At 43.0% G+C, this 26973-nt stretch overlaps 1 protein-coding gene across 1 annotated transcript in view; it reads left to right on the forward strand.

The window, feature by feature from the left end:
- Positions 1-364: 364 nt before the first annotated feature.
- The window catches only part of ABCG7 (ABC-2 type transporter family protein), a 37305-nt gene continuing 10696 nt past the window's right edge, over positions 365-26973 (forward strand). Inside the window, exons 1-7 of the mRNA XM_087681311.1 lie at positions 365-747; positions 3305-3495; positions 3592-3742; positions 3830-3962; positions 4082-4283; positions 4592-4874; positions 5037-5168. Coding sequence (XP_087537437.1) covers positions 529-747; positions 3305-3495; positions 3592-3742; positions 3830-3962; positions 4082-4283; positions 4592-4874; positions 5037-5168 — 1311 coding nt within the window. The 5' untranslated portion in view covers positions 365-528. The remainder of the gene's footprint in view (positions 748-3304; positions 3496-3591; positions 3743-3829; positions 3963-4081; positions 4284-4591; positions 4875-5036; positions 5169-26973) is intronic.

The following is a 26973-nucleotide window of genomic DNA, read 5'->3' on the forward strand; positions in this document are numbered from 1 at the left end:
GGCATGTATCCATGGGTTGAAACTTAAGTACCCATGTACACGCCCACATGCCTCAAGCGTGTTATTGTTTCTAAAGTTTTTATGTTTATAAAATGATAATGTTTGCAAATGGGGTTGTGGCACAGTTGTTTGGGTGTGGGTTGAGTTACATGGGTGTGCGAGTTCAAACCCCGAACACTGCGCCGCATCCCCGGGAGAGGCATTCAAAATATCTATCCGCATGTAAAAGAGCATAACGCTTAAACATTTGCCATTTTCCAAGTTCTCGATTTGAAACGATCATAATAACGGTTGCGTTCACACGGTATTTTTATTATATCTTAGGAATTTCTCGCATGCACGACACGACCATAGCACAGAACGTTGGCCATTGCAAACCAATGAATTTGTGACGATTGGATCGTTTTTTAACCTCTCGCTTCCTCGAGCTTAAGTAGAAAGACAGCCTACTCGCATGCGCGAGTGAGAGAGACGACGAAGAAGAAGAGAGGTCACGAGAGGCAGTTTGGCCCAGCGCCATAAGCTCCCATGGGAGGTCTCAACACCCTGGGCCCCGTCGTCGCTGCCGTTTTGGCAGCCGCTGCAGTCCGCGTGCTCGCTTCCGGCCGTCGCAAAGGAGGCCGGAAGCGCGATCCAGATGATGATGATTATGCCGTCGAGGAGAACTCTGTTGACGATTCCGTCAAGCCAGTGCATCTTCAATGGCGGAACATCAGCTGTGTCCTTTCCGACAAGTCTGGCAAACCAGTATGCAATCTGCTCTTTACCTACATTGGTTGCATGTACACACATGCTAACTTCTTCCATAAGCTATACTGCCATTAAACAAGGTTGTGATGTCGTGTTCCGGATGCTTGTGTGTACCAATGTCACCTTGATATTTACTTCGTCTTAATCAAAGAGAATGCGAGAAATGTGATCAGTATTGATCAGTTTCTACTTAGTTTTAATTGGGGACGAAGATAGACAGATCAAGTAGTGGTTAATTCGTGTTAATTAGAGAGAGCTAGAGGTAGAATCGGTGGTTAACTAGTTTGTAGCTAGTTGTACATGTCACATCACACGCATGTAGAGATTTCCATCCGCAGGACATACATGCGCATTCAAGGCATATACATGTATGCATTTGCATATGCATCATGTATGTACTTACATCCAAGCCATGCATGTAGATGCCCTACTACACTATCCTGCATATAGGAAGATATGCTTAGTAGCCTTTTAAAACCCTGTTACATGGAAAGATTTCCGTGGCTATATCTAATGGTATAGCAACATATTCTCCGAATCTCCAAGGTATGAAGGTCCTTGATGGTGGCATGCTGCAAAGGCTATAACACGAGATGGAGTCCATCATTAAGGGCCCTCAATCAGCTCACAAGTTCAGGAATAAATTGTTTGGATTCATGACTTGGTGGTTAGATGTAACAAATGATACAAACTTAAACTTGCCATTAGAGAGAGAGAGAGAATGTAGAGAGAAGGAACAAATCTGGACTGGACTCAGAAAGAATGCTGAATACAAGGCTGCTGCAAACAGCCCTTGCATGCTATTGGTTTGTGTTAGTGAGGATGTTTATTCAGCCTGCTGCAAACAGCCCTTGCATGCTATTGGTTTGTGTCAGTGAGGATGTTGGAATGTGCATTATGGGGCCACTTATGTTGTGCCTCGTGTGCTGGTTGGATTCATAGTACGGGGGAGTTTCGGAAACGGGGAAAACAGAAACGGGAAAAACCGGAGTTTCGGAGTTTTGGTCAAATTTTGGAAACGGCGTTTCGGATTATACACTAAAATAAATACTGTATTATGTGGGTATGTAAATATATCAATGCCTATAATAACATGTACCCAAATTTCATACAAAACTTTTGAGTCCATGTTATATGATTGAAATCATGATTCATTACACATATCACAACTCACGAGTGAAGATTGAAGAGTTAAGACTCAATGGTTGAAACTTAAGACAACTTAACACAATTAAGACTCAATTTTCAAAACTGAAGGTAACAAATGAATTATAATTTATGACTCCTAAATCATCTATGATCTAAAGAGTAGAGAAGACTGACATAAAGAACAATGGAATAAGAATCAATATGCATAATAAGTGAAATCAAGATACAATGATACATGTAACTATGTCATGTGAATAATCAGTTAAAACTCTAAAGTCCAGTGAGCACTGAGCACTGTGTACTAGTCTCTAGACTCTAGTAACTACTGAGTAATAAGTATCAACATCAATGAATGACTGGCAAGTGTAGTCTGGATAACAAGGCTCGATGTTTTTGTTGGGAACGCATGCCAAGTGGTCTTTCATGTGTGTTATGCTCCCTGAATTCTCCAATCCACAATAGTTGCACCACCACTTATTTGATCCACCGTAGCCCTCATATCTCTTGATTGGAGTGATGTGTCTCCAATATGGATCCAATGCCATGATTAGCCTTTAGGTAATGGGGGGAAGAGCAAGAGCAAGAGGAAGAGGAAGAGGAGGAGGAGGAGGAGGAGGAGGAGGAAGAGGAAGAAGAAGAAGAGGAAGAAGAAAGAAAAAGAGGAGGATGAGGAAGAGGAAGAGGAAGAGGAAGAAGAAGAAAAAGAGGAGGATGAGGATGAGGAAGAGGAAGATGAAGAAGAGGAGGAAGAGGAAGAAGTAAAGGCTAATGGGAGGAGGAGGAGGAGGAAGACGAAGAAGAGGAGGAGGAGGTGGCGGCGGGAGTTGGAGTGCCCTGAAACGGACCGCAGGATGCCGAAACGCCAGGGGAAGTTTCATCAAGTTCAATTAAGCTAGGATAGTGCTCAAGATCAGGCATAATTCAAACCATGCTCGATTGGGTTTTCATTTTCTCCTGCATTCAGAGATATTTCAGCTGGAATTAAGTATGGATAAGAACCTCAAGTCACGAGTTTTGTATGTCACTATTTGTTTGCATGTTTTTTTCAGGTTTCGTTTATTATTGTTATTACAGTTCTTGTTGCATGCTCTTTAACGTCATGCTCTTGTTTACAGATTCTCCTGTTGGTTGTGTGGATTTTTCCTTATGTTGCCGAGTCTATCTACAGTTGTCTTATCATGCTAGCAGTATCTCAATGCTTGCTGACTGTGTGCTTTTCCAATGAATTTCACTATGGTTGACTGTTGTTTTCACACAAACATAGCTTTCTTTGTACATTTTACATCATGAATGCAGTGGTTCAACCACAAAAAAGAAGCATGCATGTCAATGTGCTCAGTTCACTTGTCATAGTGCATCCATGAAGTGCAAAGCACCTCAAATATATCTGCATGCTTGTTAACAGGTCAAGCATATACTTAGACATGTTTCAGGAGAAGCAAAAGCTGGACGCTTGCTGGCTATAATGGGACCGTCTGGATCGGGGAAAACAACACTGCTAAATGTACTGGCTGGCCAACTTTCTGCATCATCACGCCTAACTCTCAGTGGAGATCTCTTAGTAAATGGAAAACCGTTCTTGCCTTCATCTCATAAGTATGCTTTTAAGCTTTCCTCTATCTAATATTTCCTGAAACTGTAAACTGTCTTTTGACAGTGTTGTGGTGCTAATTTTGCTTTTTATTTGAGCAGGGTGGCATATGTTAGGCAAGAAGATCTTTTCTTCTCTCAGCTTACTGTAAGGGAGACGCTCTCACTTGCTTCTGAACTTCAGCTCCCCAGCTCATTGTCTAGTGAAGAAAGAAAACAATATGTAGATAATTTACTGTATCGCTTGGGTTTGGTAAGAGTGGTCTTGTTGACTTGTTTCAAGATGTATATTTGACTGGGCACAGGATTATATCTACTGGGTCTTATTAGCAGTATGCAGGTAACTTGTGCAGATAGTCGTGTAGGTGATGCGAAAGTGCGTGGAATAAGTGGAGGAGAGAAAAAGAGGCTGTCAATTGCTTGTGAGTTAATTGCCAGCCCTTCAGTAATATTTGCTGATGAGCCTACAACAGGTTAGCTGCATTTTCTCTCTTGCTTTTTGAGAATAATCGCATCTGAGTTGTGAAGTCTAATGTTAACAGGGCTACTTGATAAACCAGTCCTAAGCTGTTATTAACTGCTGAATCTGTAGGTCTGGATGCATTTCAGGCAGAAAGGGTAATGGAAACCTTACAAAACCTAGCCAAGGATGGGCATACCGTTGTCTGTTCGATACATCAACCTCGAGGTTCAATTTATGCAAAATTTGATGACCTTGTACTGCTAGCCGAAGGGTCACTTGTTTATGCTGGCCCTGCCCAGGATCATGCCTTGTCCTACTTTACTGAACTTGGGTATGCTTCCACTCCTTAAATAACCCCTTAATAGAGTGGAATTAAGTCAAAAGAAAGTAATGACAAAGAAACTCAGAAATGCAAGTGCTTACAGTGCAAATTCAGCTTTTGTGATTCTCCATTTAGGTGTCATCATTTTGTTCTGACAACATATATTTTCTGTCTTCTTTTTCCCTCCATCTTATGTATACTCTTTTGTATTTTCCTATTAGGTCTGATCAGAATGTGCAATCCTTCTTCTTCTGAGCGTTTGTGTGTTTTAAGGCTACCTATGCCAAGCGCATTGATATGATCTATAAACCTTTCAGGTACCCATGCCCACAGCATGTAAATCCAGCTGAGTTCTTTGCAGACCTCATTTCTGTAGACTACAGCTCGCCTGAAAATGAAACGTCCACTCGCATACGCCTGGATAATTTACTTCAAGCATTTAGGCAGAAGTCACATGCGAGTTATGAGCTCAATTTACAGGGGGAAAATGGAGTAGATTTGTCTCATTCCACCGAGATTATAAAAGTCTCTATTGCACCTGTCAATCGCATTGGTTGGTGGAAGCAATTCAGATTGCTGCTTAAGCGTGCCTGGTTGCAGGTTGCATCTTTGTGCTTTACTAATGGTGACCACAATGCTGAAGAGTTGTGCATGTATATATTGGCAGTTTCAGCAAGTTTTGCACCTGTCTTTTGTGCAGAATGCTCCTCAGTTTTTATAAAGCACTGAAACATAAGTTTATTGTGTGTAATCTCGTGGTAGGCTACGCGAGATGGACCTACAAATAAAGTTCGTGCCAATATGTCAATATCATCAGCGATCATATTTGGGTCAATCTTTTGGAGGATGGGGCTGTTGCAGACATCCATACAAGACCGAATGGGTCTTCTTCAGGTTTTGTAGTATCTATATCCCCTTTTAACACAATCGTATCAGTTTCTTTCATGAGCTTTAAATTTTTCCCAGGGCAAGTGCCTTTTCCTGAAAATTGTTTATTTACATGGACATTCAAATCTTAAAGAGATTATTAGAGTGGTAGAAGTTCATGTTATAATGTCTATTCAGTAGACATCGGTAGTCTTTCACAAGAGACCGGAATGTTCCTAGTGTCTATCAATTCTGAGCCTCACCATGATTTATGACTGGTAGACTCCAAATAGTTTATTTAGTACATCTCATGGATACCTGGTTCTGTCTAGTGGAATGCACATCAGTTAGAGGAGTTCACATGTAAAGTACAGTTTGGTAGAAACTTGATGCAATTTAACCTTGTGCCAATATTGTTGGGAGTCTTTACAATCAGAATGAATATATATAGAATGAAGGAACAGAGTGCTCGAAGCGACAACATGTTAGAATGGTGCAATGTGTCCTAATGACATATACACAAGCCTTTTTCTCACTTTGATTCAGATTGATGTTGAAACAGATGCAGTAGGATTGTGTGAAATCCTGCAGCAGGTTGAGGTTCATGATGAGCTGTTTTTTCGATAAAGAGCAGTCTTTGCTCCAAACAACCTTTTTGAATGATGACTTACATGAGGTCTTCATTTGGCCACAAAGACGGGGATGACTTGCTGATTCTAATTCTTTACGTGGATGATATGCTATTGATTGGAACTCATGAATTGCATATTGACGCTTTGAAGGCTGAATTGCAGCTCATTTGATGTTATTGATCTAGGCCATTTGTATTACTGTCTTGTCATATAGTTGTACTATAGTTGAGGGGGCATTGTCTTGAGACAGTCCAACTACATTGGACAGCATTGTAGAGCGTTTTCAAATGCAACACTGCAAGCATATCTCCCCACACTTTTCTTTCCCTAACATGGCATGATTCCTCAATGTGTTGAGATTAACATTCAAATGAGTGGCGTGTGAAGGCCAACAACAACTTGAATCATCCCTAATAATTTTATCTGTTTTGATGTAGCTGGACATGCATTCCCTTTCATATATTAGTAGAGTTTCAATCATCATCTTCCACATAGAGCAAGTATATTTCCCAAGGTTACTATTTGTTTGAATTTGTTAGAAGAGTAAAACAAGCAGTGGAATAAAGAAAGATAGAAGATTGATGAATGAGACAATGCACAAGATGTAACTAGGAAGATGAATCCATTATGAGAATCAAGTGTAAAATGGTTGACCGCCAATTCACACACTACACAAGCTCCCTCTCTTCACACCAAGAATTTGTAAGTAAATGAATGATTGTGGCCACACTCCCTCCTTTTATAGATAAAAACAAAGGAGACTTGTCACAAAATAGGTTGGCAAATAATCAACAACAAAGATACTTGTGACATTAAAAGTGACATTTAATGTCACGTTAAGGTCATAAATATGGAATGTGACATTAAGGTAAACCTAGGGGAACATGCACGAGAATGACCGTCCGGGCTCTTGGGCGCCCGAACGGGGTTAAGGGGAGTCTAGAGAGTAAGAGAGTCCAAGAATAGTAGGACTTAAGAAAAGTGGACGGCTGGCAGAGGAATACGGGGGAGAGGTGCCAATACTTATCTAGGCGTGGTTGGGAGGAAAAGAATCACTCGTACTCAGGGTTTTCATCGTTTTTCTCTGTCTTTTCCGAAGCCATCTTTCATTGGTATCAGAGCCTATGGTTCAACGGCCAGATCCGTCGTACGCCAGGTCGTCAGTCCTTTGTAAGGTCGCGTGTCACTCGTCATTAATGAGTACTGGCCGAAAAGAGATGCCGTGAAAGCGTGATGGGCCGTGAAGAAAAAAAAAAAGTGAGACGTGCCACGTCACGTAAAAAGTGACACGTTACGGGCAGAAGGAAGGTTCAGATGAAACGACCAGGCGTGTGGTCGTGAGGTGAAACGTGACAACGTGTCACGACTGCTGTGAGACGGAGGCAAAACGTGAAACGTTACACGACTGCTGTGAGACGGACAGAAAAATGTCATGGAACTGACAGAAAAATGTCATACACGACTGAAGTCAGGAAATTGAATTTCCAGCATGACTGCTTCACTGCTCTAGTCTGGGAAGATAAAATTTGTTTCTTACTCTTCGGGTTTCTTTCCAAACCAGCAACCACCGCCTGCCATTAAAATCAGGGAAGTACTTTACTTTGTATACAAATTTCTTATCTTTGCTTTCCAATTCCAGTGTATTAATGGCAGAAAAAGGGAAAGAAAGGGTGATGGAAAGCTCTAGTTCTGGGGACCAACCTATGGTAGATCCCCATGAACCAGAAATACAAGAAGAACAATGGGAATAATTTTTTGCTACACGAGAGCAATTCGATGATCTTACGGCTCGTGTGCAAGCTCAGGGGGTTCAAATGGAATTTTTAACCCAAACACTCACTGAAATAAAATCTCAATTAACTTTATTGCTAGAAAGAAATAAAAATAAGATAGAAACCTCGGATGTCCGATCTTCATTGAAAGATTTAGATGTGACTATGCGAGATCCTAAGGAACCCCAACCTTACCATAAATTGAGGGATAATCCAGTTCTAAAGGATATGAAACCACCTCAATTTTACGGGGAGGAAAAAGATAGGAATAAAGACACAATCTTTAATTTCCTCCAAAAATGGGAAGATTTACATAAACTAAAAAATACCCCACCACATCTCCAAGCACTGGAGGCTAGTTTAACTTTGGGGCCCAAAGCATATAAGTGGTGGCGAACTTTAAAGGAGGCAAATAAAATACTTGAAACTTGGGCTCAATTTGAATCCGTCTTTTTGAAAGAATTTCTTCCTGAAAATGAAATGGAAAGAAATTGGGAAGATTGGGATTATGTCAGACAAAAGGGAAGACCCCTGCTGACATATCTGGAGGAATATCGTGAGATAATCCTCAAACTGGAAGGAATAGATGAATTTCAAAAAACAAGAGGATTCATTAGGGGACTAGATAAAACCTGTAAAAAGAAAGTAAAACGGAGTTTACCTAAGACGCTGGAAGAAGCAATTAAATTTGCATTAATTCATGAAGATAGTATGCGTCAAGGTACACTCACTAGTCTCACTGATACGGAGCCCAAGTCTAAGGAATTGGAAAACTTCAAAATTTGTGGGCAAATTTAAAAGGAAAATGCCATTTTTTAAGGGTAAAAAACAACCTTTTGAAAAGAAACCATATATGAGGCCAAAGTTAAGTCTTGATGACTTTGATAAGGCCAAAAAAGAAAAGTTGTATTTCAATTACCTATCCCCTAACCATGCTGCTTGGAATTGCCCTCAAAAGAAAAAGGGGGAAGACAAAGGAAAGGATAAGGACAAGGGCAAGGGAAAAGAAAAACAAATCCATGTAGTGCAGACCTTAGAATTAAAGGGCCATGAAAAGTACAAATCTTTAGAGGTCTTGCATATGGATGTACAACATAAGTGTTGTATGTCAACTTCTATGTGGCAACCTACTTTTGGGCCACATGATTTACTTAGAGTACATGGATTGATAGCTGGAAAAAGGGTTAGAGTCATGATTGATGACTCTGTCATACATAATTTTATAAATTATGCACTTGTCAAAAAATTGAAACTTCTCCAACAAAAGAGTGGGCATCAATATGTTGTTCGCATGATGCAAGGCCAAGATAATAAAATATGGGATACAATGGTATCCAATTTGGAAATTGAGATTCAAGGATATAAAGATAAACTTGATTTCCAAATTATGAACATGGAAAGAGTTGATATTGCTCTAGGGAGGGAGTGGCTATGGGGATTGGAACCATCCTTAAAACGTAGTTACCATCATAATACACTGGAATTTGAAAGGGATGGTAAGACTTTTGTCATTCAAGGTGAACATGAAGTATCTGATAATCCTTTGCTGTGTTCTACTGAAGTTCAGAAGCTGATAAAGAAGGAAGTTTGTGAGGTATATATGTTATGGTCTCTTCCTGTACAGAACACTTTTACTTTCTGTAATATAAAGCAACAATTTTCTTATGTTTGTGAGTTGAATGTTAATAATGAATTGAGTAGTTTGTTAGATGATTTTAAAGATGTGTTTCCTTTTGATTTACCAAGTGGTCTTCCACCAGATAGGGGTGATATAAATCACCCAATTGATATAAATAAGGATACACACTCTATTTCAAAACCACCGTATAGGTTAAGTGAAACACAGTATCAAGAAGTTGAAAGACAAATTAAGGATTATGTGGATAAAGGATTTATTCAATCCAGTAATTCACCTTGGGCTTCACCAATTTTATTGGTAAAGAAAAAAGATGGTTCTATGCGACTTTGTGTTGACTATAGAGCACTTAATAAAATAACGGTGAAGAATAAATTTCCTATGCCCAGAATGGAAGATCTTTTTGATCAATTACAAGGGGCAAAATTCTTCACAAAGATAGATTTAAGATCAGGCTATCACTAAGTAAGAATTAAGGCACAAGATGTTTCCAAGACGGCATTTCGTACTAGATACGGGCATTATGATTTTTTGGTGATGCCTTTTGGCCTCACTAATGCACCAGCTACCTTTATGAAGCTGATGAATAGTGTTTTATGGCCCTATCTAGGACATTTTGTAGTAGTCTTTTTGGATGATATCTTGATCTTTAGTAAATCAAGAGAAGAACATTTGGAACACTTACAATTAGTATTCCAACTGTTAAGAACACATTCCCTTTATGCGAAGAAAACTAAATGTGAATTCTTTGCACAAGAGGTCAAATATTTGGGGCATATTATCTCGAAAGAGGGAATCAACATGGATCCAGAAAAAGTAAGGGCAATTATTGAATGGCCACCTCCAAGGAACCTGGAAGAGCTGCAGATCTTCCTAGGTTTATCTGGATTTTATCGTAGATTCATTCGAGATTATGCCAAAATAGCTGTTCCAATGACAGACCAACTTAAAGGGAAAGGAAAAAGTTTTAATTGGGGAACATACAAAAATGAAAGTTTTCAAAAACTTAAGGTAGCTATTGCTACAGCTCCAGTATTATTAATAGTGGATCCCAATAAACCATTTGTGGTTGAAGCTGATGCCAGTGATAAGGCGATAGGTGCGGTCTTATTACAAGAAGGTCGACCAGTTGCTTTTGAAAGCAAGAAATTAGATCGTGCAAAACAGAATTATTCTGTTTATGAGAGGGAGCTGTATGCAATAGTACATGCAATGAAGAAATGGAGGCACTATTTGTATGGTGCCAAACTTTTGATTTTATCGGATCATGAAAGCATTAAGTGGCTTAATGATCAACCAGACTTACACGGGCGTAAAGCCAGATGGGCTGAACTCCTCCAAGAGTTCGACTTTGAGATAAGATATAGAAAAGGAAAATATAATATAGTAGCTGATGCACTCAGCAGAATGCCCATCATTAATGAATTGAGTTTTACTCAGTTCACTTCCAACTTGCTTGAATCTTTAAAAGGGAAATGCCAGGTTGATTCGGCATATTCCAACATATGGGAAGCAATAAAAAATGGGAATCCAAATGAAAGTGCTTCTACTGAGGAAGGAATATCTGAGGATGTTCAACAAGGAAATGGAGCATCAGGGGTTGCTCAAATTGGATTCAAGTGGAAGAATTTTACCATTGATAATGGTTATTTACTCTACAAGGGTAGGGTATGTGTCCCAAAAGATATAGAAATAAGGCGCCAGATACTCTTTGAGTGTCATGATACCCCTAGTGCGGGACATCCAGGAGTCAATAAGACTTATAGTCTTATTAAAAGGCAGTTCTATTGGCTTGGAATGAATAAGGACGTCTTTGACTATGTGGTCAAATGTAATAAATGCCAGGTTAATAAAGCTGAAAGATTAAAAATGGGAGGACTTCTCCATCCACTAGAAATTCCTTCGGAAAAATGGGAGAGTATCTCCATGGACTTTATTGTTGCTTTACCTAGAACATAGAGGGGGCACGACTCTGTGTGGGTGATTGTGGATAGGTTAACCAAAATGGCTAGGTTCATTCCAACTTCAACTGATGTTAAAACACCAGAATTGGCTAGATTGTTCGTAGAGAACATATACCGATTGTATGGCCTTCCGGCAAATATAGTTTCTGATCGGGATAGAAAATTTGATAGCCATTTTTGGCGTGCGGTATTTAGGAAATTGGATACTAAACTTAGCATGAGTACGGCGGATCATCCGCAAACAGATGGACAAACTGAAAGGGTTAACCAAATTCTTGAAGATATGCTTAGGGCATATGTAACTAAAAGGCAAACTAATTGGGAAGAGTATTTACCGATAGTAGAGTTTGCATATAACAGTGCCAAGCACTCTTCCACTGGATATAGTCCATTTATGTTAATGTATGGGTTTCAGCCCAGAGCTCCTTTTGCAGTAGGACTGCATAAGGAAAAGGTTCAGGCAACTAAAGACTTTTTGGAGGATATGAATAGTATGTTAAAATTTGCTCAAGAAAATATTAAAAAAGCCCAAAATCGAGCTAGAGCATATGTAGATCCTCACCGAAGAGACATCTCCTTTGAAGAGGGAGAATTGGTCTATCTTAAGGTGCCTGAACAAACTAAAATTATGAAAAAGGGACAATGTCCAAAGCTTTCACCAAGGTATTGTGGTCCTTTCATAATACTTAAAAGGGTGGGAGAATTGGCTTACAAGCTCCAACTGCCTGCTGGTAGTAAAATACATCCAGTTTTTCATGTAAGTAAATTAAGGAAGAAGCTGGGTGATTTGGATAATCTAATCTTAAATGATGATATTGAGGAGCTATTCAATTACCAATCTAATCCACATGAACCAGAAATAATATTAAATGTTCGCAATAGACGAACAAGGAATACTATTTATCAAGAATGTTTGGTTAAGTGGAAAGATTGTTCAGAAGAAAGCTCAACATGGGAGCGAGTAAGTACTTTAAAGAAAAGGTTTTCCGATTTACAGTTAGACCTTTCAAGTATCGTTTTCGAGGACGAAACCGATTCTTAAGGGGAAGGAAATGTGACATTAATGTGACATTAAAAGTGACATTTAATGTCACGTTAAGGTCATAAATATGGAATGTGACATTAAGGTAAATCTAGGGGAACATGCACGAGAATGACCGTCCGGGCTCTTGGGCGCCCGAACGGGGTTAAGGGGAGTCTAGAGAGTAAGAGAGTCCAAGAATAGTAGGACTCAAGAAAAGTGGACGGCTGGCAGAGGAATACGGGGGAGAGGTGCCAGCACTTATCTAGGCGTGGTTGGGAGGAGAAGAATCACTCGTTCTCAGGGTTTTCATCGTTTTTCTCTGTCTTTTCCGAAGCCATCTTTCAATACTATCCATAAATTGGGACATGGGGATCCACGAACTTGTGATATGGCCATTTCTAACACTCTCTCTCATAGCATAGGTGAACAAGCAAAGACCAAGAATACCCATGATGCACCATGAATACTTTAGTAGTACACACTTTGTTGGATGTGCCTCTGTAAGAAAGCGCTCTAAAGAAGTAGACCAAATGCCATATTCCCCATGTGAAAGCAAAGTAGTCAAGCTAGTCACCTTGCGTGAATACCCACGATGTACTGTGAATACTCTAGCAGCATTCACTTTGTTGGATGTGCCTCGGTAGGAAAGCACTTTAACGAAGTAGACCGAATGCCATAATCCCCCTTTGAAAGCAAAGTAGTCAAGCTAGCCACCTTGCACCTCCTATAGCTATATAAGCTCAATGGATAGCTTACCATGACACCAATATTTCTCCACTAGGGCATACACATACCCTTTGGGTCCCCTCATGTGAGACCACTTGAAGACATCGTGTCACATACCCCATCATAAACATGGCATCAGACACATTAGTGCAAGGTTTAGGTCATCAAAACATGTGAACTTTATGACACATCAAATCCACAAGAACGAAAGAGCATCAATGTGCCCTTTCTCTACTCTTAACACTTGCCCCTTTTGGCTAAGAGCATATGAGTGCGTGGGACATCACTAGAATTGTTCACTCAAGCCATTGCTAGGCCCCACGTGAATCAAGATGATATAGATACTCGCAATCTTGTGCTTTGCCAAGCATGACCATGATATCCACCGCACTGAGCAACGACATGTCTTTTGCATCTTTCTTCTCTTTGAATGTGATACCATGCCACATCACTACTCTTCACCTTTGCAAACATGTTTGCTACTTTGCCGCATTGTGATGGAAGCATTAACTTTTCCAAAGAATGGAGCAATCCAACATCCTCTCAAAAAAGCAATGGTAAGCATAGTAGTACTCAACCACAACTTGATAAGATATGTTAGAACATTGAATCTCTTGATCACAAGGCCACCTATATGATCATAATGAAGTGAAATGAGAGTGGAAATTATTGGCCTATTACCTTGGTTAGGAGAGAGTAGCAAAGGGAGCATGATTCACATACAAAGAACTTAAGCTCAAACAAATCAAGAAACTTGCTCAAAAAATAGAGTATGCAAGGGAAGGATTTGCTAAAATCATTCAAAGGACTACTTATGAATTAGCCCTTAAAACTATCAACTAGTAGACACACTAAGGTAAACATAGATCCTAAAAATAATGTTGGAAACACAAAGATTCCACGTAAATCAGGCATGGAATTAAACATATGACACGAATCGATGGCTCACCAGCTAGCCACCAACAAAGCTCAGTTAAGGAATGATGTCAACACAATAGTGTCAAACGCAGTCATGTCTATGCAGTCACCTCAACACAAGATTGAAACGGTAATCAAATACAGAATGAGGTTAACCCAGACAGAAGCGGATTGTAGCCAATGCAGCAAATGCAGATAGGTCAATAGTTGACACAAATGGTCAGCATATAGTTCAAAAATGCAATCTCACAATGTTCAAAAGAACATGCCACATCCAGTAGAAATGCAATAGCAAAGATAAGCAGTGTATATACACAGCAGCTTGACATGCTAGAAACATTGCTAGTTAAAGTAACAATTGATGCAAAATTAGAGCAGATCTCCATTCAATGATGAAAGAGGCAATACACAAGATGTAATCCAGAAAAGGAATCCACTATGAGCAAGAGTAAATCGTTGAGCACCAAATTTGCCAGGAGTTTTAGAAACGGGAAATGGAAATATGTTTCAAAGTCGTGAAATGGAGATTTGCTTGTAAAGATATGCTAGGTTTTCATTAAGGAAATGTAGCATGTATGACCAAGAGTGAAACACAAAGACTCGGTCAGAGACAAGCAAAACTCAAACCCTAAATACAAAACGCAAACACAAAACTCAAAACTCAAACATAGGGAGAATAACTTTGAAGTGAATGAATGTTGTAAATGAATGTAAGAGTGTGTAGAATGCTCAAGGATAGAGCAATGAAGTGTGAGAGAACGATGACTGTTGGAGATGGATCCCAAGTGCTGTGACCACTAGTTGGAGTGACGTAGTGAGAGAAACACCAAACGTTGATCACCAGTGTAAGGAGACTGAGGCGATTGTATAGGATGATGCTTGATGATGTGGGTGAAGCTACAAAGTGCCACTGTGGAATGCTGTAGTAGAAGGCCACAATAAAACGCGGTAGTAGGACATTGCAGTAGAGGAGCAATCGAGTGGATGGTAGTAGTTGCGAAGGTTGGACCGCCACACGGTGGGAGATTGATGGTTGAGATCTGCATATAAGGGTGAGAAACTTGCACAGAAGAGAAGGCTTGTCTAGTTATAGATATTGAAGAGTATCCCAAAAATTAGGGTGTTGGGGGACCTCTGAAACTCTCTCGAACTGCGTACCAATTTTGCATTTTTCCTTAATTAAGCGTGTTTGAGGATGCTTAAAAATGCTAATCAGCTATAAAGTGTGTTTTAGCTCAACAGTCCCTCTTAGGCCCAAAATTGAGCCCAAAAGGGAAGGTTGGCAATGTTCACCCCAAAGTAGCCAAGGCATTGGACAAAGGGTGCATATTGGTTGCCTAGTGGTCTACCAAGACTACAGAGGTGATGGTTATTTTACCAAGGGAGTCTAAGTAGTCACCCCAGAGAGGATAGGGCATTGGACAAAGGGTGCACGTTGGCTGCCCAGTGGCCTACCAAGCCCTACAGGATGGAACCACATTGAACTTTTTTTTTGGTTTTTGTTTTGGTGGAAAGTAAAATTTAGGGGTGGTGGCCGATTAAGTAACTGACACAAGTAGTTATAATCTGATAAAAATCAACATAGTTTTGGATAGAGAGATGCAAGTAGAAAGAGAGTGACAAATTTGTATTATAGTTTGAAGAAAACAGAGAAGCAGTAGATAACACAATCAAAACTTGCACTCCGATGTGGAGTTCGAACCTCTTGACCATCCTCGAGTTGATTTCATGTACATGAAAAGAATCGCAATCTCACTCTCGCTCACAATCTCAATCGCAATCACATTTGTAGTCTTAATCTTGGATTTTGAAAGAAGAAGACAGATATGATAGTTTGTTTAGCTTTTTTGCCAAAATGGCTTCATGTGTTTAGAATAGGCTTTTCCAAGAACAATGTGTTTCCCAAGAAAAGTGTGGGCCAAAATTAGCACGATTCTCCCAAATCATCATGTGCATGCAAACTTGTGGAAAACGGAAAGAAAACACAAAAAGCACGACACATTAAAAAAAAGTGTTGAAAATTTTTATTTTTCATTTTCGAAGGCTCATATCTCCAAAATTGTGAAGAACTGAATCAAGCTTGTGAGACAACAAAATATTCTCCTCGATCAGCTCTTTGAACTTAGTGAGAGGAACTTTGACCAAATTTTGCTACGTTTGATCACAAATTAGCTTCTAAAACATGTCTTATGCCTAAAAGTTGGAAAAATTTTGACAAAAAATCTGCCATCATTAAAATTTGTCAAAGTACTTAAAATGACCTATAAATCATTTTCAAATACTATCTACACATATGCAAAAAAAAAGATTATTAGGGCATATCAAAGTAATAGTGACCTAGAATACAAGACTAGGGATGGTATCTCCTGTGAGAGTGCGCAGTGAAAGAAGAACATGAACACAGAGGAGAGGAGAGAGGAAGCAGAGAATGAAGGAAGAAAGTCTGCATTGACTGAGATGAATGCTGAATACACTGGAATGGACAGAACAGTCCCTGCACGCAGCTCGGAGCGTCAGTGAGGGAACCAGGACAGACTGGAAGCAGAGGCAGCACCAATGCCGGAGACGGAGACGGAGGAAGCAGTGCTGTACCTGCAGAGAGTGAATGCTGGACTGACTGGGGGGGCTGCTATAAATAGCCCCCAGCCAGCAAACTGGCCGACCAGCCAAACTGGCCGACCAGCCAGATCTGGCCGACTATGGCCAGATCTGGTCCGACTGCCCAAAATAATGGGCAGTCAGCCCAGAAACAGCCCAGATTCGGCTGTAAAATGCCCAAGGCTGCATGCTGACTAAAGCAGCCTAAAAACACACTGACAGAGCTCCTCTGTCTCCTGTCAGACTCTGACAGGAGCTCACAACCAGGAGATGACAGACTGAGACTGAATAAGAGCAGGCTAACACCCCCTCTCAACTCCTGGGAGAGTCTGAAGACCCAAGAACCGCATGTGATGAAGCAAAGAAGCCTGAGGCAACGGCTTCGTAAAGAGATCAGCTGCGTTGGCCGCCGTAGGACAATAGACCACCACTAGCTCCGAATCCACGATCCGCTCTCGAACATAGTGATACTGAACCTCAATGTGCTTCGTACGAGCATGAAACACCGGGTTCTTGGCCAGAGCAAGAGCACTCTGGTTATCCACGCGCAGCTCTATAGGTCCGGTCTGGGAAAAGCCAATCTCCGCGAGTAAGCGACGGAGCCAAACTGCCTCCATAGCGGTCGAACATAGGGCCCGATGCTCAGCCTCTGTAGAAGAAAGTGCCACAGTAGGCTGCTTCTTGCTGCTCCAAGAGACAGCACCAGATCCAAGGGTGAAAGCATAACCTGTAGTAGATCGTCGCGAATCCACATCACCGGCCCAATCAGAATCACTCCATCCAGAAAGGGTAATCCCATCTCCATACATGATCCCAAAGGATCGAGTCCCCTGCAAATAGCGAAGAACCCGCAAGGCCGCCTGCCAGTGATCATGGGTAGGAGTCTGCATAAAGGAAGACAATAAAGCCACCACAAAAGAGATATCCGGCCGAGTGTGAAGCAGCCAGATAAGAGGGCCGACAAGGCACTTGTAACGGGTGGGATCGGTAAGAGGAACTCCAGCTGTCAAAAGCTTGGACTCAGGGTCCATAGGGCATGAAATAGGCCGACACTCAGCCATATCAAACTCCGAAAGAAGCTCGGAGATGTACTTGTGCTGCGATATAAAAATGCCCTGTGCCATCTAATAGATCTCCAAACCTAGAAAGAAGTGAAGGATTCCTAGATCCGTCATGTCAAACTCCTGCTGTAGAATGGACCGTGTATGCTCCACCTGCTGAGTGTCGCTCCCTGTAATGATAAGATCATCCACATACAAGATGAGGAACACCGAAAGAGAATCCACAACCCGTAAGTAGAGGTTGGGATCATAAGTGGAGCGCGCAAAGCCACTCTATAGAAAGAAGCGGTCAATCCGCTGGTACCAAGCACGAGGAGCCTGCTTTAGGCCATAAAGAGCCTTCCGCAGCCTGTAGACATGATCCTCCTTCCCCTGCACAAGAAAACCAGGAGGCTGTGAAACATAAATCTCCTCCTCAAGAACGCCATTCAGAAAAGCAGACTTGACGTCCATCTGATAGACAGGCCAACGGTGGTGAGGAGCAAGAGCCAAAAGCACTCGGATGGTAGACATCCGAGCTGTAGGAGCAAAAGTCTCAAAGTAATCCAACCCTGCACGCTGGGCAAAACCCTTGGCAAGAAGCCTAGCTTTGTGCTTGTCCAAGGAGCCATCTGCAAGATATTTGGTCTTAAAGACCCATTTCACACCAATCACCTTCCGTTTCGCGGGACGCGGTACAAGCTCCCACGTATGATTTCGCTCGATGGAGTCGAGCTCGGCCTGCATAGCCTGTCTCCAAATATCCTGTGCAAGAGCCTCCTCCACAGTGGAAGGCTCGGAATCCTGAAGAATCTGTGACATAAGAGCATAGTTCACACATAGTGAACTGTCCCACTGGGCCTGTAAACGGGCTGAACGACGTGGACCTGTAGAAGAAGCAGGAAAGTGAGTAACACCTGAATCTTGCATGAGCCGGCGATACCATAAAGGAATCCTGAAAGACTCCTGCTGCTGTGAGGGAGACCGGGGGGTCTCCGGAACCTGTAAAGCACCCAAATCGGAGAGGGACTCCCCCTCACCGAGGGAAGGTAGATCCTCCGTATCTGAAGAAGGCTGTATATCCCGTGAAGATCCCAAAGAGGCGGTAGAAGAGCTCGTAGTAGACGAAGGCACATCCACCAAAGGGGAGAGGGAAGCCGAAGGAGGAGGAATAGGGGGGGTGCTAAGAGGCATCCTGGAAGGAAGTGAAGGGAGAGAAGGTGGGGGGGGGGGGGTCCGTCGATGATGAAGAAACATCTGAAATAGAACCATCAATCGGATCCTCAGAGGCCGAAGCCTCATCAAAGATCACATCCCTGCTCACCTCAACCTGCCGCGTCGTCGGGTCGAAGAGTCGATATCCCTTCGTGGTCGTACTATAACCAACGAAGATAAGCTTTCTTGACTTAGAGTCGAACTTCGTCTTCCTCTTCTTCTTGTCCACATGGACAAAAGCATCGCACCCAAAGATGCGAAAATGGGACACGGAAGGCTTCTTCCCAAAGAAAGCCTCATATGGAGTCATGTCCTGTAATGCCGAAGTCGGAGAGCGGTTGCGTATATGCACCGCTGTAGCCACCGCCTCACCCCAAAGGAAATGAGGAAGACTCCTATGCTCCAGCATAGATCGGGCCATCTCAATCATGGTCCGATTCGCACGCTCCACCACACCATTCTCTGATAGTGTGTTCGGATGGGAATACTCCACCCGAATACCATGATCCTTGCAAAACTGAGAGAAAAGGTGAGAAGTGAACTCTCCACCGTGATCAGCTCGAACACCACGAACCTTGGAAGTTGTTTGGGTCTCCACAAACACCTGCCACTCACAGAAACGGGAGTATGCCTCGCTCTTATACTCCAAGAAATAAGGCCACACATAACGACTAAAGTCGTCCACAAGCAGCATCAAATACTTGGCCTTCCCAAGGGAGGCCGTGCCCATAGGTCCGCAAAGGTCGGTATGTACTAACTCAAGTGGAGAAGAAGCCCGCCTAGAAGCAATCTGCGGGTGAGGCTGCCGGTGCTGCTTGTCCCTCAAGCAGCTAGGGCACAAAGTGTGAAGAGGAGGGAAATCAGGAAGTCCCTCCACCATCTTCCTCCTAGAAGCCCGGCGAAGAGAATCGAGGTTCAAATGACCATACCGAGCATGCCAGAGCAGCCCAAGCTCATGGGAAGTCCGCGCAGCCAAGGGTGTGAGCGTATAAAGTCCACCCTCCTGTGTACCTGTCCAAAGAGCATCACCTGTAGAAGCATCCTCCACTGTGACTGCATCCTGAGTAAAAATGACTCGGGTACCTAACTGAGTAAGACCATGCACAGATAATAGGTTAAAACCCAAATCAGGCACATAGAGAACTTTGGTGGAGGAAGACCGCCTGTCAGAAAACATAGGTAAAGTCCCCACTCCATGAACAGGAACCGTAGATTTGTCACCAATGGTGACTGTACCCCCTCTAGAACGAAGATCCTGAAGCCAATCCTGACGGAAGGTCATATGTGAAGATGCCCCACTGTCGACGAGCCAAGGCTTCTCCTGTGTGGTAGAAGCTAGGGCAGTGTCTTCCTCAACAAAGAGATGCACAAACGCAGATTCTGTTGTGGCGGGGGCCGCCTTCGAGTCCTTCTCCTTAGGCTTCAAATGGGGATACTTCTGCCAACACTTCTCCTCGGGATGAGTGCCCTTCCCACAATGGGGACACTTGGGCTTCTTCTCCTTCGCATCCTTCTTGTCCTCCTCCTTCTTGTCCTTGGCCTTCTCCTTCTTTTGTTTCTTCTTCTTGCCACCACCTGTGGAAGCCGTAAATGACTTGGTGGAGCTACTGGCTCCCACCTCTGTGAGTCGCTCGTCATGCTCCAAGACAAGCGGGGAAAGCTCCTCCCATAGGAGAGTCTCACGGGTCCTCGAAGTGATGAGGCTGGTGTAGAAGACATCATAACAGGGTGATGGCAGCTGAGTCAACAGAATCATCGCCATATCCTCAGACGATATCAGACGACCAAGAGAGGCTAGCTCGCCTCGCATATCCTCCATCTTCGTGATGTGCTCCTTCATGGAAGAAGAACTATCAAGACTGAGCATCCACAACTTCTTCTCCAGGGAAATCTTGTGGGCAAATGTCTTGTGTTGATACAAAGACGCAAGCTTTGTCCATACTTCCGCCGAGGTCTTTAACTTGTGAACATGTACAAGAGCAGAATCATGGAGACTCATAAAAAGAAAAGAATGGGCTCTAGAGTTGAGCCTATCCCATAAGGCTGCACGGTCCATAGAGGTGCCATCGGACGAATTCACGGGGGGTCGGTCGATGGGCGAAGAAACAAGCTCCCAAAGATGAAAGGTATCAAGGATGCAAGCCACCTTGCATGACCATAGGGAATAGTTGGAACCATCCAACTTGTCTTCCTTCGGAAAGGAAGGGAGAATCGGCACCTGGATAGAGGGAATCAAGGAAGGCATCCGCACATCTGATGCAGTCTTCACTGAAGAAACCTTCGCAGTAGATGGAACCCTCTGAGATGCATGGACTGAAGAAGGACGAGTGCGAGGAGGGTCTTCCCGATGTCGAACTTCACGATAGTCCCGCCTCCGCTCAGAGGAATGATGAGAAAGAAGCTCATCCTCTGAGTCTTCAAAGCCTGAAAACTGGTAAGACATCTTCCAATCTGCAAAATACCAAAGAAAGTTGTGCCGCTGACGAAATAGGACCAGCAATGTGGTCACCAACCACCAAGACGCAGGCAGAGAGTGCCTACAAACACCTGGATCTGCAAAACGCAAATAGATCTGATGTCGAACACCAGAATCGAGACCACCAGCACCGGGAACAAGCCCAGACAGAGGTCGCCTGCAGGAAAGGAGCAGCCGGGGGTAGAAGCGACCTGCAGAGCAGCAAAACGCAGGCTGTAGGAAGGTCGCCCTGCAGCAGAAGAGGTTGCCTGGCAGCAAACGCAGGGTTGCTGCGTCACTGGATGACGTGGCAGCCCCTGTGTACAGCAAACGCAGGCTGTACAGCCTCCTGATGCAGTCGCCTGGCTGGGATGGACCTGTTGGCAGCCGCCTGAAGCAATCGCCTGGCTGTTGTGGAACTGTGGGCAGCAGCGGTAAGGTATTTCTCTCGTCCTCCGTGCTCTCAATCAGGCGATGATACCATGTGAGAGTGCGCAGCGAAAGAAGAACACGAACACAGAGGAGAGGAGAGAGGAAGCAGAGAATGAAGGAAGAAAGTCTGCACTGACTGAGATGAATGCTGAATACACTGGAATGGACAGAACAGTCCTTGCATGCAGCTCGGAGCGTCAGTGAGGGAACCAGGACAGACTGGAAGCAAAGGCAGCACCAATGCCGGAGACGGAGACGGAGGAAGCAGTGCTGTACCTGCAGAGAGTGAATGCTGGACTGACTGGGGGGGCTGCTATAAATAGCCCCCAGCCAGCAAACTGGCCGACCAGCCAAACTGGCCGACCTGGCCAGATTTGGCCGACCAGCCAGATCTGGCCGACTATGGCCAGATCTGGTCCGACTGCCCAAAATAATGGGCAGTCAGCCCAGAAACAGCCCAGATTCGGCTGTAAAATGCCCAAGGCTGCATGCTGACTAAAGCAGCCTAAAAACACATTGACAGAGCTCCTCTGTCTCCTGTCAGACTCTGACAGGAGCTCACAACCAGGAGATGACAGACTAAGACTGAATAAGAGCAGGCTAACATATCCAACATATCACAAAAAAGTACAAGCTTACTCATCCACTTGAGAATTGTGATGACGAGGAAAAGATAATGGAGTATTGGGTAAAGAAGGATGATCGTGTAATTCGTGGGTGAAAACAACTCGGGATTTGTCCATGGTGCTCTGCACAATGGGATGTATATTATGCTACATACTAAATAATGCTTATGTAATATGTGCCACTTGGACAGTGTCCCTTGTGGGAAAATTGTTTACTTGCCCAAGTGCTCTAGTACAAAGATGATGAAATCATGCAATGCATAGGAGAAGATACAATAGGGAAGGAAAGGCCGATGTCGAAGACAAGTGTCGAAATCTATATAATACCAAGAAGAGTAGGAATCCTCTCTCAACTTAGGTGTTGATGCCAAAGAAAGAAGAGGAGCCTGAGAATATCAGGCTTCGTGTGGTGTTGAGAATCATGTGGATGAAAATGATGAAGCATCCCTATTGGAAGAGCAAGGATAGAAGACACCACCATAATAGCATCAAGAGAGATGTTGCATGATTTGTTGTGGGAGAAGTCTCCATGCTGGTAGAAGAGCAAAACTCCTGGTAGATGAAACTATGAAAGGAACGGTGCGTAGCTTCTATCTCTAGCTTAGGAAGGATTGGTGCAAACCTGCATGTTAGCCCTCCATTGAAATACAAAACCTTGCAAAAGAGATCAAAATCTGCAAGCATAGAGGTGAGTAGTGACATGCTCCAAAAACAAAATTAAAAATAAAGGAAAGCAAAGCTAAGTGCAATGCAATGAGTATGTATGGGGATAGTGGAAGTCAAAAAGAGAAAGGCTAAGTGTGTGGCCACCATTGTGTACAATGAGATGGGGAAGGGATTCTAGAAGGTGCAATGGATGCTCGAGGAATGGATGTGTAAAGTGCAATAGAGGAGTCATTAGCAGATCTATCAGTCAATCCTTATGGAGTAGTGAAGGAGATAGGTTGCTTAACCTGTCTGCGTGCCACATATCCAGTAGCCATTGGGAAAGATGGAGTAAATGATGCAACAGCAGGGAGTGTAGCCCCAGTGAACTAGCTAGTTGGCAATTGTAGTAGTTTATTGTGGTCTTCTAGGTGGAAGACCTTGGGCCTTGGTATGACACTCGTCCATACGGCTCTACCTCTAGCAGTGTGTGCAAAATCTATTTTTCTTAGTAATTTGCTATCAAAGGGGTCATGTTTTTTTGGTTTCATCGAGGAAGTGGTGTCATCCTTGTCTTGGCTTGCCTTTCGCATCTTGCAAGTTCTTGCAACTGTTGGTTTTCCTTCTTGAAGGAGGCAACCAATCCTCGTGCCTCCAAATGGATATGTGTGGACTTCTTGTGGACTTGATCATGCAACCTCGTGTAATACAAGAATTGACACTCTCATAGAAGGTCGGCAATCTAGAGAGTGATAATGTGTTGGATAAAATGAAAGTACTTGCTAGGCAACTTGTTCAAAAAGAATGTGACTTGATTGTTGTTTGACTTCAGGGAGCTAGTGTAAAAAATAATAGGTATGCTCTAATACCATGTCAAAATAAATGACGGTGCAGAGAGACAGTAGGGTTTGCGGGGAGTAACACAAAGTATGCGATAAACACTGAGGGAGAAGAGAAACTTAGAAATACAAGAAGAACATGGTGATGATGGAATGAATCATGTATCGGAAGAAAAGCTCATGTAGCGGAGCTGAAGCTCAAAAGATAAGTGCATTGTCCTATTTGAATCATAACAGCTAGAAACATTTAGAAACGTAATATTAGAAACATGTTTCGTAAGTTTCTTTCGAGAGGGGGTAAAATAAGAAACGCGAGATTTTTTTATAAAGGGTTTTTTAATAGTTTTAAACTAGGGAAAGATGTTTTAAATCTCCATGGAACTTTCTCTTAAACAAAAACAAGTGAATTGAGAAAAAGTGATAAAACATGAAACAATATATAGTCAATTCAGAATAACACATTACACATCCATGATTCATAATCCATTGTTGACTATTGTCAAAGATTAATCTTTGAATAAGCTGTACTATAATCAAACCTTAAACATCATGATCATTGATTCATACATATCACATAAAGAAAATTTAAAGACATTTTACATAGCCCATGTGCAAATAGCAATGTAAAATGGACATAGTTGCCTTCGTACGTCGTATATACAGATTTGTATGGTACGATTCGTACGACTTTCTGGGCCTATTTGGGCCACGTCGCTTGTGCGTCATCGATCCCGCATCCCGCTTTTCTTGCGCCCTCGCTTTTACTCCGCTTTCCTGCGTGGCACTTTTTGGGGGGTGGGAAGCCTTGGATACCTCATCCCACCCCCTTTTCCAGCCATGCACTCCCCTCCCTAGCCCTCATTGGATTCCTTCTAGTTGGCAATCCTCTCTTTGACCGTTGGCCCCTCTTTGACTGTTTGAACTATCATCTTCCTCTCTTGGATCTTGATTCTTGAATGGACTTGTGATTTGTCATTCTCGAATCTCACCTCCCATCCTCTCTTTCCCGCACCCTATCGAAGCATTTTCCATTCTCAAATCTCATCTCCCATCCCCTCTATCCCACATTCTATCAAAGCACTTTTGCCATTCTCATCTCCCATCCCCTCTCTCTCACTCTTGCTCTTTCAACTTTACCCCAACCCTTGGGCCTCTCGAGTCTCCCTCCCTTTCAACTTTCAAGACTTAAGTTTCAAGAGTCGAGCCTCAAGCATCTCTCTCTCTCTCTCTCTCGGGCCTCTTTATCCATCATCGGCACCATGACTCGTGAGAAGCACGAGGCCTTCAATTTGCATGCGATCCATGTGGAGAGGGACACAAAGAAGTCCAACTCCCACCATTGGATATGCAAGCATTGTGGGAAGCGCTATACAAGTGGTGCAACTTGACTTCTCCAATATCTTTCCAAGATGGAGGGGCAAGTTGCTTCATGCAAGGAGATTCCTCAAAATGTTGCGGAGGAGATTCTCACCAAGATGAGAGGGGGATCCACAAGAGGAGGAGGAAGTGGCTTACCGGCACCAACTTCTATGCCTACTAACGAGGAAGCATCCAATGTGAGCGTATCTTTAACCGATGCTGGAGAGGTCTCTACCATTAGTGGTGGGGGCTCCACATCCGCATCTGGCTCTGGTAAAAGACAAAGAGTGGAGGCTCATACGGTGCCGAAGAGACAATCGTCTCTCTCTCAAGCTCTTGGTCATGTGCGTGGATCGGTTGTCTTTCTTAGAGAAAGGCAACGACTTATGGACATTGAAATTTTATGCACAGTGATTGAGTGCAATCTTGCATTCAATGTCCTAGAGCAAGAGCAATGGAAAAAGATGGTAAAAGCTATTGCTAATGTGGGTCTATGTGAAGGATGGACTGGTGTCACATACAACGACATGAGGACGAGAAAGATTGATAAAGAGGAGAGGATTAATAGAATCCTTGATCCTATTTGGGCGGCATGGATAAAATATGGTTGCTCCATTCTCACTGATGGATGGAGTGATCGTAAGAAACAGGGCATTATTAACATACTTGTCTCATGTCCACTTGGCACTTATTGTTTGCGGGTGGTAGATGCAAGAGGGGGAGAAAAACGACATGTGCATTCATCTACCGCCACATTCGACAAGTTATCATTGAGGTATACATTGCAATTTGTGTTTTAAATTTGTTTCACTTTCTTTCATTATGATAATATCATGATTCATAATTGAAATTTGATTTATACATAACTTGTAATTTGTAAATTGTGGACCGTGGTTGTAGGTGGGCCCCTCAAATGTGGTGCAAGTTGTTATCGACAATGCATCGAATTGTCGGCGCATGGGCTGTTTGCTTAAGACCGAGTTTCCTACGATTATGTGGATCCCATGTGCAAGTCATTGTTTGGACTTGCTCATGCAGGACATTGGGAAGCTCAAGTGGGTGAAGAGGGTGGTTTGCAAAGCTACATCAATTGTCACATTCTTCACGGTAAAGGTAAAGGTACTTGCGATGTATTGTGAGCATAACACACTGGAGTTGAAGAAGCCTTCTTCAACTTGCTTTGCTTACATGTGGTTATTGTTGGAGCGCCTTTATGAGGTGCGGTCCGCCTTCTGCTAGATAGTGGCGTCCACTCTATGGAATGAGTGGGATGAGCATGAGACAGAGGAGGCCAAATCCGTGCAACGCTTGTGCCTTAATGAGCAGCTTTGGCAAAAAGTCCGTGCCGTTGTCATTGTTGTGACTCCCTTTTATAGGGTGTTACGTATGAGTGATTGCGAGGGGTTCACCATGGGTCTTCTCGTTTACTTTTTTAGAGTGGCATTGGCGAAGGCACGTGCTTGTACAATGATCATAGAGACACATCGTGCACATGTTTTAGAGATAGCAGAGAGGAGATGGGCATGGATGCAGAAGCCTATCCATGGTTTTATTGCATTGGTACATCCGGCCTACAAGTCACCGGCGGTCATGGATGATAGAGAGTTCCGTTCAGACCAACTTGCGTATTTGACTCGTGTGGTCCTTGTGGGTGACCACAATGCAGTGCTAGAGGAGCTAGGATGCTATGCGGATCAGAGAGGGCATGCGGATTTTGCTTCTCCCACTTGTTGGGGAAGAGAGTCACTTGCGAAGTCTTTATTTTGGTGGCAAAACTTTGGATATGCACTGGAGCCTCTTTAGCTCTTAGCCATGAGAGTCCTTGCCTAGGATTGCTCTTCGGGTGCATGTGAGAGAAACTGGAGTGTCTATTCTTTCATTCATACAAAGATTTGCAATCGACTTAGCACACGACAGTTAGAGCGGCTAGTCTATTGCCACACTAACTTAC

Source organism: Lygodium microphyllum, chromosome 7 (genome assembly GCF_053477565.2).
Source record: "Lygodium microphyllum isolate KBCC chromosome 7, Lygodium_microphyllum_v1.1.10, whole genome shotgun sequence".
Taxonomy (NCBI): Eukaryota; Viridiplantae; Streptophyta; class Polypodiopsida; order Schizaeales; family Lygodiaceae; genus Lygodium; species Lygodium microphyllum.